The following is a 16578-nucleotide window of genomic DNA, read 5'->3' as shown; positions in this document are numbered from 1 at the left end:
CCCAGAAAGCAGGGAAACATTCAATGAGGAAATGCTCAAGGGGGAAACGCTCAACAGGGAGCAATCCAGAAGATGACTAAGAGAAACCAGTGACCAAAAGAGCTCCCAGGGCATGGGGAAAAGCCCCCAGGGCAGCAGAGCACCCCCCTCATCCTCACCACACAGGAGCTGGCAGAGCCTGAGCTCCACACCAGCACCATCCCACCCCAAACCTCTCCCGGGGCTCTCCCAGCCGCCTGCCCCCAGGCAGCAGCACTGGGACATGGGAGATTAAAAGGTTCACAATGGAGCCACAACCCCAGAAAAAATCCCGTTAGCGCAGCGGGAGCAGGACGCGCAGGCTCGCCAGCACCGCCCTGCTCCCGTGTCACCCACCCTGTCCCCCAAGCCAGGGTGGCAGTGTCCGCTCCCAGCCAGGCATGGAGGGGACCCAGGACCTCCTGATGTCCCTCTCCTGCAACAGAGGATGCACCAGGGCTGGTTGACCACAAGGACAGCGGGGACAAGATGCCACAGCCAGGGCCCCACCGGAGATGACGGTGACTCATCAGCATCCAGAGCCTGCTCGACCCCGGCTGCTTCCCAGGGCCAAAGCCTGGGAAGAGCCTCGTCAGCAGCCTTACACCCAGCTCAGCCCCATGCTCCCCCCAAAAGCCTCTCCCTGAGGCGCTGCCCATCCTCCAAAAGATACAGTCTTCCAGTGCAATTTTCCTTAAAGGCAGCACTAGTCCTGTCTGGAAGATGCCAGCAGGGATAAGGCAGGGAGCTGGGATACAGCAGATCCCACAGGCTCGGGCCCACAGAGCCGATGCCACACGGCCAACGAGCTGCTGACAGCAGCACTGCCCAGCAAACCCCAAATGCCAACTCACTGATGGCCACACATCACCCCCCTGAAGCCATCAGAGCTACAATTGGATAATTTGAAGCTACTAAAGACCCAAAACTCGCTTTTCCAAGAGCAGCTCTAGCACACAATTGCTGGAGAGAGTCCCAGGTCAGGGCACTTCTCCCATCCCTGTGCTGTCACCCAGCTGACACATTCCATCCCAGTGAAAACTTCTGTGGCTGCACCGACCACCCAAAGGGCCGGGAGTGCCTTGGGATAACAGCCTGTGGCCCCTTCCAAATTTGCTCTTCTCCTCCAGAGACTCCAGCTGAGCAAACAGCCACGGCCAACAACCCCCAGGAGGCCACGGCACACAACCCATCATTAATGATTTCATTATGCAAATGACGAGGGGAGGCTGTTGCTGTCCTCCCAACATGGTCTCCATGACACTGCCATGAACCTCCAGACCCATCCATGTGCTGAGATCTCCATGGAAAATGGAGAAAACAAGGATTCCACTGCCCCGGAGAGACAACGCGCTCCCGACGCCTGCCCCGCGTCCTCCGGCAAGAAAATTCCATGTCCTACCTGGAAGTGGAGGATGATGGTCCAGATGAGCCCCAGGGTGAGCTTGGGGTTGCCATCTGTGATGTCATCATTGCGGATATTCACCAGTTTCACCTGGAAAAAAGGCAAACAGGGTTCAAGTTTCCCCATCAGCCTTGCCTGGAGAGCAGGGGGACATGTCAGGGCCACCCCGGGCACTCCATTGAGGAGCAGGCACACAGGAAGATCCCAGTGATTCCCAAAGAGGCAGAGATGCCACCTCATCTCCTGGCTCGGGGAGGATTTTTCCATGTTTCCAGCACTCTCCATCCAGAAGTGCTTTCCCAGCACTTAATGGCTTTACTTCAGCTCACAGAGCAGCGTCCCCGAAGCCCTGAGCACTGGTGCATAATTGAACAGCTACAGACCACAGAGAGCGGGGAAAAAGGGGATGACCAAGCTTTAACTCCAGCCTGGGCTCAAAACCAAGCTCTAATGAAGGCAGGAACACCCTCACTCCTCCCCTGGGGGAGTCCCCTCTCCCCAGCACTCCACGGGACCCCACGGATCACTCCCTGGCAGGAGTGTCTGGGGTAAGACATCCCAGCAAGGCCACCACACTTCAAAGGGAAAAGCTGTTTCATCCAAGTGGAGAAACAAGTTCCCCAGAGCCCTTGGCAAAATGTCTCTATCAAGGAGCTGAGGAGGAGGAGGAGGAGGGGGGCTGGAAGCAGCTCACCCTCCCTGGAGTAGGGAATGTGCTCAAATTTATTCCATGCCCTCAGGCCAGCAGCGAGGGAGAAAAGTCTCTGCTTCAGCATGAACTGGTACCATTTATCATCATCATCACCTTGGCATATCTGGGAGCATCACGGTGGGGAGAACCTGACCCAACAGGCAGAACAGGACACCCAGCCCCCGGGGCTGTGGGGGTTCCACCTGCAGAGCCAACAAGTCTCGGGATGCATCCCACTGCTGCGGGCAGGATCTGCCCAGGGCTGTGCTGCTTGGCTGGTCTCTGGCACTGAGGGGCTAGCAGCTCCCAAAAGCCTGGTGGAGAGAGCCTCTCCTCCAAAAACTGAGGGATAATAAGGCCATGCTGATGTCCAGAGGAGCGGTGCCACACAGGTCAAGGCTGCGTGGGCTGGGCAGAGCCAGCTGCCACATCTCCCCAGAAGTTGGTGGGAAGGCACAGATGTGCCACAGCCGCCCATCCCCACAGCAGGGATCTGCCAGGGAGCCCCAGGGGAGCCTTTTGGGGTGCAGAAGTGACATTTGCCAACCTCTTCTCAGAGCTGGGGTCAGGTCCCTTTTTCACCGTGTTTTTTGTGTGCAGGGGTGGTTTCCAGAGGCACAACACCCATACGGAAAATCCCCCTGAAATCCATCCTCCATCAGCACCAGAGAGACGGGCACACCCCAGCACAGGCTGCTTCTCGACTCCTTCCAAAGCCTCAGACAAGACAAAGAATGCACAAACCACCCAGCTCTGCTGGATGAGCTTTTATCAGCCCTTACCTGTCGCTGCTTCAGGAAATCCAGGGCAATCTGCACGTTCTGCAGGCGGTGGAAGCGCATCCGGCCCTTCTCACGTGGCTGCAAGAGACAGGCAGCAGTTTTAGGTCAGGCTCGTGGGGCTGGGCTGGCAGCACCCCACATGCACAGTGACCCCCCCCCGGGAGGTGTCAGCGTGCTGCTGTGACCCCCTGTGCCCCCACACGTCCTGCTCTACCTTGTCCTGGAGTAAATAAGGTCATTGCTGGGAGAAGGTTAAAATGCCCTGCTGGGAGATGAAGGTGGGAAGATGCTGAGATCCAGACCTCAGCTGAGGCCCTGAGGGTCTGGGTGCAGGCCTGGCTCAGCCTCTGAGACCCCAGGGCAGGATCTTGCCCAGCTCGTGGACAGCCAGACAAGGTGGGAAGAGGGCTCAGCACAGAGGTGGACTCAAACAGGTACAGAGTCCAATTTGTCCAGGTGGAAGCAGAGGCAGGACAGGGGGATTAAGGACAGGGGGGCTCAGGACTGCAGGTCCTCACTGATGGCAGAGGAACCCTGACCTCAGCACCAGCCCCTCCAGCTCTTCCCATACATGGCAGGGGCTGCTGCTCCAGGTACCTCTGAATCCCTTGGGAAGGGGCACATGAGACACCCTGGGCCTTGCCCATCTCTGCTGAAGTTGAGGGATTTCCAGAGGTTTCCATCAGCTGAGCCACGGCCAGGGAAAGGGGATGGGAGGCTTTGAATCAGCAGGAGCAGGAGGAGCGACACCCAAAACCAAATCCCAGCCTCAAGATGAGGCACCACCAGGATGTTCACGGAATCACGGGAGCTTTGGGTTGGAAAGGACCTTAAAGACCATCTCATTCCAACCATGGTGGGGGGACACACCCCACAGCCATGTTCTGAACTGCTGGGACACCCCAAGTGCTCCGAGTCCTCTTCCTTTTCCAGCCTGAAGGGAAGAGCTGTCCCAGCAAGAGAAGAGCTGTCTTTCCAAGGGGAAAATCTGTCCCTGCAAGGGGAAAAGCTGTCCCTGCAAGGGGAAAAGCTGTCCCTGCAAGGGGAACACCTCCAGGGCTGCAGGACCATCAGGAAGGTGCTACAGCCCGCTCCAGGGAGGTGACACTGCACAAGGGCATCGTCACCCCGAGCACAGGGGCTGAAAAACACATCTGGGCACATTCTGGGCTCTGACCCTCACCTGGGGCTGTGCTGCGCTCGCTCCCACCCCCAGTCCCATGCAGGATCCCAGAAGGTGCCTGTGCCCGGAGCCTGTCCATGCAGTGCCAGGTGTGCAGCCCTCACAGCGGCCCCGAGCAGCGTGCGGGACCCGTCCCTGTCCCCTCCCGCCCCGTGGAGGGGACACATGCTGTCACAGCGGGTGGGTGGCGTGCCCTGCCTGCAGGCTGACCCCGCAGTGCGCACACAGAGACAATCCAGACCCCGGGAACACAGCCCTGCTCCAGCAGAGCGCCCGGGCTGGGTTTTATCCCAAACCCCGCTGGATGATCTGGTGGCACTGCCAGGGAGCTGCTGCGGCCGGGGCAGGCTCGACCTACTTCTTCATCATCATCATCTTCCTCCTCCTCGCTGCTCGCACGGCACCAGGCCGGCGCTGTCACCAGGCGAAGGCTCCGCTGAGCTGGTGGCTCTACGGGCTAAGGAGGACGGGGAGGGTGGCACGGCAGGGACACAGAATGGAAACCAAAATGTGACACCCAGGCACGAGGAGAAACGGAAAAAAAAAAAAAAAAAAAAAAGCAACAGCACGGGGTGAAGGAGGCTGGGTCTCCAGAGCAAAGAAAAATTCCCAGCACTGGAATTTCCTCCTGATTTTGGAAGCTGAGGAGCAGGAAGATGCCTGGATCACAAGTAGAGTGATCCAAGTTTTCAGCCCCCACAAAATCCCATTTGGCGGCTCCGGAGGGTACGGAGGGACGTAGGAGATCTTTGCCCAGATCCTATTTTTGGGGGGAACTAAAATAATTCCTCCTGTGCTACAGCAATCGGGATCTTCCCAGAGCTGAGGGAATGTGTCAGTCAGAGAGGGAAGAGGAGGAGGAGGAGGAAGGAGGGGGAACTCTACGATGCTCCAGGCACCAATGACTGCTACAAACCCAGGAGCTGAGCATGAGGCAGGAGTGTCACATCTGAGATAAACTGCTGGGCACGCTGCCACAGAAGCAGTTTTTGGTCAAATTCTGCTGTTATCCATGATTTTAAATATGGAGCCACATCTGGAAGGTGAAGGCGTGTAAAACTTGGCAAGAAGAGGGCTTTACCCAAGGCACCATAATTAGGTGAGAGACCAGCCTGGGGAACAGGGGTTTGAGTAAAAATAGATACATAAAAAATACAGAGAAAAATATAATAGTAAAAAATATAAATAATATTATAAAAAATATAAACAACATAATAAAATAGTAAAAAAAAAGTAAATAATATTCTTGATAATAAAAGAAACAATGACAGACATTTGAAACTGAAACCATGGGGTGAGAAAAGACAGCTGATGGCTGGGGGTGAAGGGGAGCAGGGGAGGGGGTCTAGGGGGACTCCAGAATCCCTGCCCAGCCCTGGGGACTCACCAGCTTCACTCCTGACAGCACTTCCAGGAGGGAAATGAGGTTGTGACCATCTCTCAGGTCTTCATAGAGGTCATTGATGTGCTTGCGCACCTGGGGACGGGAAAAGCCATCAGCGATGCCAAAATCATCACCAGGGAAAACAAAATTATCACCAGGGAAAGCAGCCTCCCCCTTCCCAAACAGCCTGGCAGAAGCTGCTGCCAATTTCACACACAAAATCCAGCCGTGACACCATCTGTAGCCCAGGTAACCCCGTGATACTGCAGGAAGGGCAGCCCCTCCTGAATTTAACTTCTCACATTCCTCACAGCACCTCCCAAAACGCAGCTCCCACCTGGCAGCAGAGCAGCTTTCCACGGGCACCAGGTGCAGCCTCTCTTCCCCCAACACCCAGACCTTGTCCTGGGGTTTTACCCTCTTGGCAATCCCCGGATGTTTGCCCCCAACAGCCTTAAGATTTTTCTCTTTCTGTTTTCCCCTCCTCTGCAAGGTTTAGGAAGCAGCCAAAAGCTTGGCACAGAGCTTTGCAAAGCTGGCAGGAAAACACAGCTGGGACACCTAGTGCTCAAACCATTTTTTTCCCTCCTTTTTTTTTTTTTTTTTTGGCAAATGGAGAATTAATTAAAACCCACCCAGCATTAACCAAGAAAGCAGGAGGCACCTCGTGGTGCCATGTTAATCCTGCTTAACAAACTTTGGATCTTGTCTCCATCCTGGAGCATCCTTCAAGGGACAAAAATGCCCCTTTTTCCTGGCAAGGGGGTGCGAGGGGGGATTCAGGATCCCCTCCTTTCCTCCAGGATGCACAAGCCTCGTGTTAAACAAGGATCAGGTGCCCAGGAGGGAAAGGCAAAAAAAGAGCTGAGTGGTGATGCTACAGTGCCCTCCAAAGGCTCCAGCACATTTCCAGCACATCCTGCTCTGCTCTGACTCATATGAGCACCCAAAACAAACAGTCCTGGCATAAAAAAAACCCTTAAAAAGGCATTTATCTGCCAGTCCTGAGCTGCAACAGACAGAGAGATGGTCATTTCAGCAGCTTTATAACAAAATCCGTGACTCTTACCTTCATCAAGTGTTTATTGACCCATTTAGTGAAGGTTTTCTTTTGGACTCTGTCCCGTTCATCTGTCAAGAGGAGACAAAGGCAGCTCTTGGTCAGTGGTTCTCATGCAGAAACTCAAACGACTTTGAAATGACGGGAAGAGACAGAGGGATCGCCGGCGGTGCCAGCACGGATCCCAGGCGGGCACAGGGAACAGAGGCAGCTTATTCAGGGAATGCTGCGGGATGGGGCCGTTCACGCGGCTCCAGCATGCCCCCCGGGCAGGGAAATGCGAGTCAGAACAAAATACACCGGGTTTTTCCTGCTGAGAATGAGGATATTTAACGAAAGCACCGTGGATGACTGGGATAGGTACAACCGGCAGCACCGACTGAGCGCCCGGAATTCATCCCCTCTGCGCCCCCCCCACCTCCCCCGGAGGCAGCACAGGGGGGTTTGCCCAATTTTAGGAGGGTGTCCCCCTCCCCTGCCCACTCCTGGAAGGCTTTAGGGCGTTACATAAACCCCCAGATGTCCCGTATCAGGTCCTGGCCGGGCACACCAATTAGCAGCTTATTCTGTCTTTGTATTTTAGGTTCATTGGATTGCCAGGATTTAATGTTTATTTCTGTCCCACAGCTCAGCCCCGGCCGGACACTGGGAGCTCTGAGTGCTGCCAGGACAGGGGTGACAATGTGGGTGTCATCCCCAGGGGGTCCCAGTCCCCAGGGTGGCAGGGGGGTGGGATGGGAGGTTTGTGGTGAGGCCAAGCAGCGATGGGGGAGCTCTAGGCAGGCTTTTTGCTCCATGAAAAAATAATATCAGAGGAAAAAACACAGGCAAACAGGTGAAAGGAGATGGTCCCGCAGGGCAGGGGGGACCCACTCAGCTCCCCAGGGAGTGAGGGGGGCTCAGGGCTGGCCTGGCAGTTGGTCCTGTGTCCAGCAGGATTTAACAACATCATCTTGGAGCACAGAGAGATCCCCAGCAACAACCCAGGGCACACAGCCCTGAGCACTGCATCTCCAGCCCACAGGACCCCATGGATATTTGGGGAAAGGACGAGTCCTGCTCACCCAAAACACATCTCTGACATCAGGATCTACCTGGCAGCCACACCCCTTGCTTTGGTTTTAAGTCAAAAATCGAGAAAAAGGAGAAAACCAGCATCTCTCAGGCCAAGCTCCCCAGGACAGCCCCAGAACACCCTCCTGGGGTGGGGAGGGTCGCTGGGGGTCCCAGGGACCCTAGGGAAAACCTCCCGATGTCTCCATCCACACAGATTGGAAAGCACCACCCGACGTTCTTCCTCTTCCTCACCCACCCTGCGGCTTCCCCCTCCGAAAGCACACGTGGCACAGGGTGACACAGGCGTCACCTCCCTGTGCCCCACTCCGTCCCCCAGGCCACGGCACGGAACCAGGTGCCACAAACCACCCCGTAGGCTGAGCCACATCCACCCTCACTTCCCACCCCGCCAGGCTCCAGCCTTGGCACGGCTCGCAGGAGCCTCGGAGCCGCCGCCTGGCACCGCCGGCCATAGGAAGCTGTGTCACTGCCACGTGTTTTTAGGGATTTTCCTTCACCAGACCCCTCCAGAGCCGCAGCGTCGCGTCCCTTCCCAACTCCGGTGTCCGCTCGGGATGGATGAAGCCCGTGTGCCCGGGCAGGGGGTACTAACCCATGCAGCACATCCGGCACACCAGGCAGGCGCTGAGCCGCCTCTTCTCCCCGGAGAGAAGCCGCCTCTCCATCGCCCCGGCCCGGGATGGCGAGCGCTGGTCCCGGCAAAGCGGCAGCACCTGGGGAAGGGTCTTCTGGCGGCACCTCCCGCTCGCCGACCTCGACCCCGGCGGGTGTGGACGGATGAGTTCTGGGCCACAGCTCCTCCCACCGAGCCACTTCCTTACCCCCGGTGCCCCCGGCGCGGGCAGCGCCCGTTCCTCCTCCGCGGCATCGCCACCAACCTCTCACCGTTCCCGGCTCCTCCGGGCGCTCCCAGCTCTGCAAAACCCTCACCAGCCGGCAGAGCAGCTTGGAACAGTCCCGGCAGCGAAGGGCAGAGCCGCTGCTCCGTCCGGCCCGAGGGGACGAAGCGATGCCGAGCGCGGTGCGGCTCCCGCAGCCCAAAGCCCGGCGGGACCGGGATGCGGGCACAGGCTCGTCCCGCAGAGCCGGGCACTGCCCGCTGGCCGGTTCTTGGCTTGTTTTTCCTCGTCTTGTTTTCCAGTTAATTGCACCAGGGACAGGAGGGACAATGCCGGGCTGTTCTCCGCGCTCCCGCCCGCCCGCCCGCGGCTTCTGCCCAAATCATGTCCCCGGTCCCGGAGCCGGGACGCGGCCCCGCTTGGCACGCGGGGAGATAACGGGGGCCGCCTTATCACCGCCTCTCTTCCTCTTCTTCTAAATATAATCCCCCTGCAGCCCTTCTGCCGGCTGCTGCCCCGGCCTGGAGGGCGAGAGCAGCCGGGCTGCTGCCCCGGGGAGGTGGGAGAGCGTCCCCGAGCATCGCACGGAGCACGCGGGGACAGAGGATGGATGTCACCATGGATGTCACCGGGTCCCACACGGACAGTCGGCAGCCAGCCACCTCCAGCGCTGCATCCCAGAGGTGCTCACAGCCCAGCGGCTCCTCCACGAGATCCCTCTTCCCATGTCCTGCAGAAATGGGGGGTTTTCCTCCTTTTTTTTTTCCCTGATTCACTTCCTTCGGGTGGTTCCCGGGCTCTAACCAGATTAAACCTCCCCAGCCCGGACCCGTGCTATCAGCTGAGCTAATAATAATGCTGGTTACTGCTTACTAACAATATTAAGGCATTGCAAGCTTATCTCTGCCCAGCTAATCTTTACCAGAGTCACCCTGACAAATAATTTGTTGCAATCCCCCCCATGCTCGTCCTCTCCCTGGTCTAGCAGAGGCTTGCTGGCCCCAGCCACCAAAAAACACCCTGTCACCACCCAGGGACATTCAGAGGAGGCACGGCAGGCAGGTAGGGCAGGGACAGAGGGAAGATTATGGGGAAAAGGAAAAGGAAAATCTTTCCCACTCCAAAGACAAGCTAGTGGCAGGAAAAGGGACTGCAGAGCCTCGTGTCCCTCACACCCAGGGCATGGAGCAAGGGCTGGTGGCAGTGACACAGGGAATGTCAGCAGCAAACAGAGACCATCAGCCTCTGCAGGACCACACGTGGTTTAATTCCCTCCCCACCTGCTCTCCTGACATTGCTCATCAGAGCTCGGCTCACGGCACCCCCAAAAACGGGGATCCCAAAGGAACCGGGGCACTGGAGCACAAATTCCCCCAACAGAGGCTCAAGGGGCATTGGCTGCACAAGGGGAAGGTGAGGCATAGGGGTTTCCCTCTCCTCTTGAACTCACCTAATCAAAGGAATCAAGGAAAACCATCCTGCCCCACAGCTGCTGAGGCATCAGCTGAGCACAGAAAGATAAACCCCCACTCCCCATCCCGCTAGACCTCAGCATCCCCAGGCACTTTCCATCATCACAGGGATGGCTCCCACAGGTGCTGGGTGCCAGAGAACCCCCCCAGCACCACCACAACGCCCTGCACAGACAATTCCCTCCCTGTTTGCCTGCAGCAGCCTCTGTCCTGGCAGCCTGCCTGTCCCCAGCAGCTCCCAACACGTCTGGCCAGGAGCTGCTGCTCCCCCCCAGATCTCTCCTCCATCATCACCAGCCTTGCTCGTTGTCACTCTCCATCTCTGTGTGCCTCCTCCTGCCTCAGGTTGCTGCCAGAGTCCAGCCCCAGCCCCAGGAATCAGAGGGATAAAAGGTGCCTGGCAGGCACCATCCCTAATCCCAACCCTGCCTTGGCACCCTCCATCCCACCCGGTGCTCCCTGGCATTGCCTTTTGCCATCCTTGGGAGGGAACCAGGGGGTTTCATGTTGCCCACCAGCTCCTGGAATAAAGTTTGGGAAGTGGCTCCCAAACTTTCTCCTGCTGTTAAATCCAAAAGAGCACAGGAGACATCAGACAGGGCACTGATCTCATGGAGATCTCGAGGATATCTCCAAGCCCACACTCAGTGTGAAAGTGGGATTAAACTATGGGGTAAAGGAGGGGTTGGTTACTTTAAAAAGCCAAAACTCCAAATGTTTAAGCATTGAAACCCAGAGTTTTCCCTTCAAAACAAGCAAAGAATGAGAATGTGCAGGGGGCTTTTTGAACCTGGCACTTTTGAGAGGGGGGGATATGCAAAAAAAAATCTGGCTGGCTGAGGAGCACAAGGTATTCAAAACATGCTGGCTGCCAACTTGAGAGCTGACATAATCCATCATGACAACAGAGCCAACAGGGCAGGATTTACAGAGCCTTTCACTCAGGGAGAGGAAACGGAGCCTGATTCAGCCTGGAAGAATGCACAAGAGATACCTGCGGTGGAAAAGTATCCAACACCCGGATATTTAATGAGGGAGACACCTGAGATGTGGTGATGCAAAGGAGAGCAGGGCAGATGCTCAGCAGAGCCTGGCTGAGCGTCACAGAGCAAAAAACCTGCTGCAAAATGATTCTGGTTTTCCAGGATTGGGCTTCACCTGCCCTTTTCTGGGGAGAAGTAGTGAAAAAAACCCAGGTTTTGAATATACTTGCTGCTTGCAACAGATTTTTTCTAAAAGGGGTGGATTTGGGGGAGGGAAACATCCCTCCAAGTAGGATGAAGCAGCAGGTCAGCATGGGGAAGAGACAGTCCAGTTGGGAAGCAGCTAGGAGGCCCCCAAATGGAGCCAAGGACATCACTGGACAACACTGCCCAGCCATAGGGATTAATTAAGTGGACAGGTCAGCAGGAGGAATTGCAGCAAGGCTGGGTTTAGTGGGTGACAGGGTGCATTCTGCATGACACGTTTGTGCAATTCCCTCGCAACCTCCCTCTCCCAGTAGCTCAGAGGGAGAAAGGAAGCAGTGTATCCCAAAGCAGCATCCAGGGAAAGGTCTGTGCGCGCTGCCCGGCTGCGCAGTCCCGCCCCTTCGCATAAAAAAGGGAAAGAAAAGAGGGAATCGGTCATGGACGCGGGGAAAGGGCCCCATGCGGAGGCACCGGCGAGAACAAGCACGGCTGGAAAGAAAGAGCGAGGAATCAAAACAAACAGATCCCAGGGGGAAGAGGTCGGGACGGAGAAGGCGTTACCAAGTCCTCGTCTGGGGCCTGGAGCTATCCCACACCCCTGTAACGAATCCTTGCCCTCCTTGAGCAGTCATGTGCGGGCCCTATTTTGGGAAACTGAGGCAGGGTCAGCCCCAGCTGCTCGGAGAGGCCGTGCCAGCTCCAGGAGGAGCTCCCAGGGCCACGTCTTGCCGGTGCTGGGAGCTGACAGAGACGCCGCTGTCACGGAGAGGGGTGGGAGCCACCGGGGCAGAAGCGGGAGGCAGAACCCCAGCCACGTGTCGTGGGATTGTGCCAGACAAAAAGCAGCCTCATCCCCCACCATCCCCAGCCCCACAGAGGCCGGGAACGGGTGGTGAGGCCACATTTAGGCTCTCAAACCTCTGTCCCCCCTCCCCATCTGGGTTCAGAGCCCACTGAGGGCTCCCTGCTGCCGTGTCCTCCTCCCTCCTCCTCACAGCCGCGCCTGTCCCTGTCCCTGTCGCTGCCACGGCTCCTGGGGAGGGAAAACAATCCGTGCCCCGGTTGTGCCGGCCATCTTAGCGCTCCGTGCCCCCCCGAACACCCCAAACCTCCCTGCCCCTACCTTCCCTGCTCCGGCTCCTCCAGTACAGGACGCCGGCGATGCCCAGGACGTGGCTCAGGACAAAGGCAGCGGGTGGCAGATAGGAGCTCTCCGAAAGAGGCATCGCTTCCTATTCCCGGCCCCTCATCCCAAGCCTGGCTCCGACTTTCCTTCTCCTGCTGGAGCCCGGCATCGCCGGGGGGGTGAGGGGATGGGGGCTGAGCCGCTGCCTGGAGAAACTTCCAAAACTTCCTGCCTGCAGCTCTGCCCGCAGCCGGCTGTGTCCTGCGGCGTCCCCGGAGCTGGCAGGGCTTGGGACAGCCAGTGCCGCTGGGACTGGGAGATTTGGGAGCTCCAAGAGGGGGCGGGTAAAGGGAGAAAAAGCGAGCGTCAGGCCGGCTCAAACATCTTTGCTCGGAGTTCTCGCGGCCAAACTTCGTCGTCCCCCCCTCCGCTCGGTGGGGAGAGACGTCATCTCCTCAATATCCATTCCCAGCCCCGCCGGGAAGGAGCCGCAGCCAAGGGGATATCGGCAGCAGCAGCTGCCATGGCGGCATCACCACAACGTCCCCGAACTCACCGGGGGTTTGGGACAGGCACAAAACCTCAGTTCCTCGCCCCCCCCCCGATGGGTGACAGTCAGCAGCGTCCCCTGCCAGCCGGCAGCCGGAGGTGCCAAGCGCAGCCGGGAGCGGCTGGGACGTGGAGGCAGCACTTCCAGGGGCTCCCGGGGTACTCGGGATCCAGCCAGCAGCGTCTGCCCGCAGGAAACTCTGCCCAGCAAGGGGCTGAAAGCAACGGTGATAAAATTTGGCCTTCTGGGGGTTGAGGACCACAAACACATCCCCATCACCCTCCCTGGATGCTCTGGATAATGTGAGAACGTTCCCCCATGAGGAAACACCCCAAAAGATGCTCTAACACCAGAGGTTTGTGCACTTCCCCACCCTTCCCGTGGCTGGGTGTCCCACTTGCCCTCAGCGTGGCAGATTTTGCAGCCCAGCCCCGTTTACCAGCGGTTTGCACCGTGTTGGGCGTTACTCAGAGTTTCGGTTTTTTTCGGAAACGCTTCCGCTGCCGGCGGTGCCAGGAACGGCACGGGGAAACCGAGAGCAGCCGGTGCCTGCCCGGCCCCTCTGCCGTTGTAACCACAAGCAAACGGGGTGGGGAGGCTCCCACAAAGCCTGGATTGATCTCACAGCCCCTCGCACAGCAACTGCCAGCTCCGGAGGGAGAAACTGGCTCTTGGAGAGAGGTTGTACAGAATTAAAGGCTCATTTTTTGCCGTCCCCGACTCCCAAAGGCTCAGACAATAAGGGGTTGTTCTGCTGGGAGCTCAGGGGAGTTGTTCAGGTGAGGGTGGCACAGAGCAGAGCTGCAGAGCATCGGCCTAGCTCAGGATTTACTGGTGGGAGAGCCAGGAAGCCCAGCTGAGGATTTACGGACCAGGAGATGCAGCATCAGATGCCATCCCACAACTCCTGCTCCACATTTGGGAAACCCCATGAGGCCCAGGGTTCCATCCAGGTGCAAACAGATATTTATATTATATTTACAACCCTGAGCAGTTCCCCAAACCCAACAGCCACCAACTAGTCAGGCACACAAAGAAAAACCATATCAAGCAAAACGCGATAGACTCAAAAACTGCCTGAAACACTCCAAAACCTGGCACAGGTTGCCCAGAGAAGCTGGGGCTGTCCCTGGATCCCTGGAAGTGCCCAAGGCCAGGTTGGACAGGGCTTGGAGCACCCTGGGATGGTGGAAGGTGTCCCTGCCCATGGCAGGGGGGATGGAATGAGATGATCTTTGAGGTCCCTTCCATCCAACCATCCCATGATCCTATGATTGCACCGTTCCCTGGGGTTCCTGCAACCCCCACATCTTTTGGGACAACGAGATGGGTGATAAAAAAATACAGAATTACCCCGGGGCTCGGCGCTGTTGCAATATATTCTCCAGAGCTCCATCCCTGCCTGGATGAAAAATACCCTGGCATAGTTTTCCTCCAAAGACGTCTGCTTTCTGTTAAAGCTGCAGGAGGAATGACCCACCACGAGGCAGGCACGAGGCCACCATAAATGGGCCCGTGGTCCAGCCTGAGAGGGGCAAAGAGCCTCCTGCAAGGCAGATGAGAGTTGGTGACGTGATGGAGCTGGGATGTGCCAGCGGAAAAGGGTCCAGGAAGCAGGAGCTGGTTTCTCACATCCCCTCACCCCAGCTGCAACTGTGGGGGCTCAGCTGCTCTTGGGCTTCCCGGGTGTTTCCTGCACAGAGGGGGTGATAAAATGCACTGAGTGCTGCCAGCTGCTCCAGCTGGAGAAGGCTTTGGGTGAAATAAATTCTTAAAATATATATAATTGTATGTAAATACATGTTTTTATTTCTTTTTATGCATATAAATATAATTTGATGGAATCGCAGAATGCCCTGACTTAGAAAGGACCCACGAGGATCACCAAGCCCAACTTTTGAATATATTTATATAAATGTATATTTATATCAATACATCCCTCTGCTGCATCAGGACATCCTGGGGATGCCTGTGATCCCAAATTCCTCCAGCTCAGTTTAACACCATCACCCCACTTTCCTTTCCCCACTGCAGGAAGCTGATAGGGCAGGAAGGAGGTGGCTGACCCAGGGTGTCAGGAGCAGGGTTTCGGGGTGACTCTGCCAGGCTCTGGGGATCACCCAGCCCCAGATACAGCCACCAGCCCCCACACCCCTCTCTCCCTGCCATGGAAACCACCCTGAGCACCCAAAACACAAACAGCTCATTTTTAGTTCCTTGCAGGGCGGCTTTGCCCAGAAAGGAAAGGGGTGGGGAGAGGACACATCTCCCGCCCGCGCAGGAATTTGGGGGAGAGGAGAGGCCCTGCCCTCCCACAGCGGGGTCCCCACCTGGCAGGGCACCCCCTTGTTTAACAGGCAGCATTTTGCACCACCCAGGAGGGTGGGACCCCAGCACTGCCCCCCACTTGGGTTTAGGGTAGCCCATGGGGGAGCAGGGGGGGACACGGATCCCGGATCCCCTCGCTCCAGCCTCTCTCCTGCCCGGAGCTGAGTCACGCCAAGCTTTGGGTGTCCTGGGCTGTTCCTCCCCCCTCCATGTGCCTCCCCAGTGAGTAATGCTCAGGCGACAGAGATCAGCTCCCGGCTCAGCTCCCGGCTCCGGCATCTCCTTATATGACCGGAGAAGCTGCCGGGCAGCGTCACACGGGAGCGGGACACAGCCCCCGTGTCCTGGCACCACTCAGGGCATGGAGACACCCTGGCATCGATGTGGGCAAAGCCACTGGGGCGCTCCTTCATCCCCCGGGTGCTGCGGCCTCGCAGAAGGCAGCAAAAGGTCCGTGATCTCCGGCCAGGGCCGCGTGTCCCCCAGCCCGGGGAGGTGGCAGCCAGGTGGCACTGTGGAAACGCTGGAGTGGGCACCGCTGTGACAGAGCCAGAGCTGGCACCCGGCAGCACTGAGGGGGCTCTGCCTGCACCCCGCCGTGCCCGGGTGGGTGAGGGTGCTGCCAGTGCCCCCCAGCCTAGCCCAGCAAAGCCCCCCCCCCATTGCCTGCAGCAGGAAAAACTGGCCATGGGAGCAGCTGGGAGTGCCCTGGAGGGCTTCTCTGCCCCAAAGGGTCATCGGGGTCACCCCACCCTGCCCACGAGGTTCCCACAGCAGTTAAAGGGCCTGTCCAGCAGCAGAGCTGAGCACGCACAAACTCGTGACTGCAGGACAGGAGCCAGGTTTCCTGCCCTGCTTCCTCAGCAAAGCTTTTCCCCTTTCTGTTGTTTTTTTCCTCCTTTCTGGGCGCTCTAGGAGCAAATCTCAGTCAGTCACGGCAGTGGCTGAAAATGGACCAGGAGGGGAAGGAGAGTCCAGGTTTTGGATCAGGGGTGCCCTGGTAAATCAAAGACAGCATCACCCAGGGGCAGGCGGGTCGAGGAGTCTGTCTGGGCTTCCACGGGGGCTGGATGGGGGCACGGGGCTGTAACAAACACAGCTCCTAACCCTTAGCCAGGGGATGGAGCACATGCCCCACCCTAGTGCTCAGCTGCGGTCGTTCCCCCTCTGCTCACAGCTCTTCCCCCCTCCTCAGCATCACACCCTCCCGGCAAACCACAGCAAAGGCGGCTGCGGACAGACAGACAGACAGACAGACAGCTCAGCAAGACTCATCCCTGGCTGCCGAGAGCTGCCGCACGTGCCAGGGCACCCCGTTCTGCCGGCAAGCACGGGCAGGGCCCCGCCGGGGTGCGGAGCCTCGCTCCACCCTGCCCGCGGCGCCAGGAGCCTTGGGAAAGGAAAGCCAGAACAAAGATGACGTTTCTTCTGATCAGGGCTATTAAAAACAAGGTGGAACGAGGCAGGTCACAG

General features: G+C 57.8%; 1 protein-coding gene across 6 annotated transcripts in view; it reads right to left on the bottom strand.

The window, feature by feature from the left end:
• MACF1 (microtubule actin crosslinking factor 1) overlaps positions 1-16578 on the bottom strand; it is a 135974-nt gene that overhangs the window by 97628 nt on the left and 21768 nt on the right. For all 6 annotated transcript variants that reach the window (XM_053964510.1, XM_053964516.1, XM_053964518.1 and 3 more), the window contains exons 2-5: positions 6533-6594; positions 5467-5556; positions 2897-2974; positions 1421-1513 (exon numbers count right to left, since the gene is read on the bottom strand). In XM_053964510.1, coding sequence (XP_053820485.1) covers positions 1421-1513; positions 2897-2974; positions 5467-5556; positions 6533-6594 — 323 coding nt within the window. The remainder of the gene's footprint in view (positions 1-1420; positions 1514-2896; positions 2975-5466; positions 5557-6532; positions 6595-16578) is intronic.

The sequence above is a fragment of the Vidua chalybeata genome, chromosome 25 (assembly GCF_026979565.1).
Source record: "Vidua chalybeata isolate OUT-0048 chromosome 25, bVidCha1 merged haplotype, whole genome shotgun sequence".
Taxonomy (NCBI): domain Eukaryota; kingdom Metazoa; phylum Chordata; class Aves; order Passeriformes; family Viduidae; genus Vidua; species Vidua chalybeata.
The sequence above is the reverse complement of the archived record's forward strand: the minus strand, read 5'-3'. Positions and strand labels throughout refer to the sequence as shown.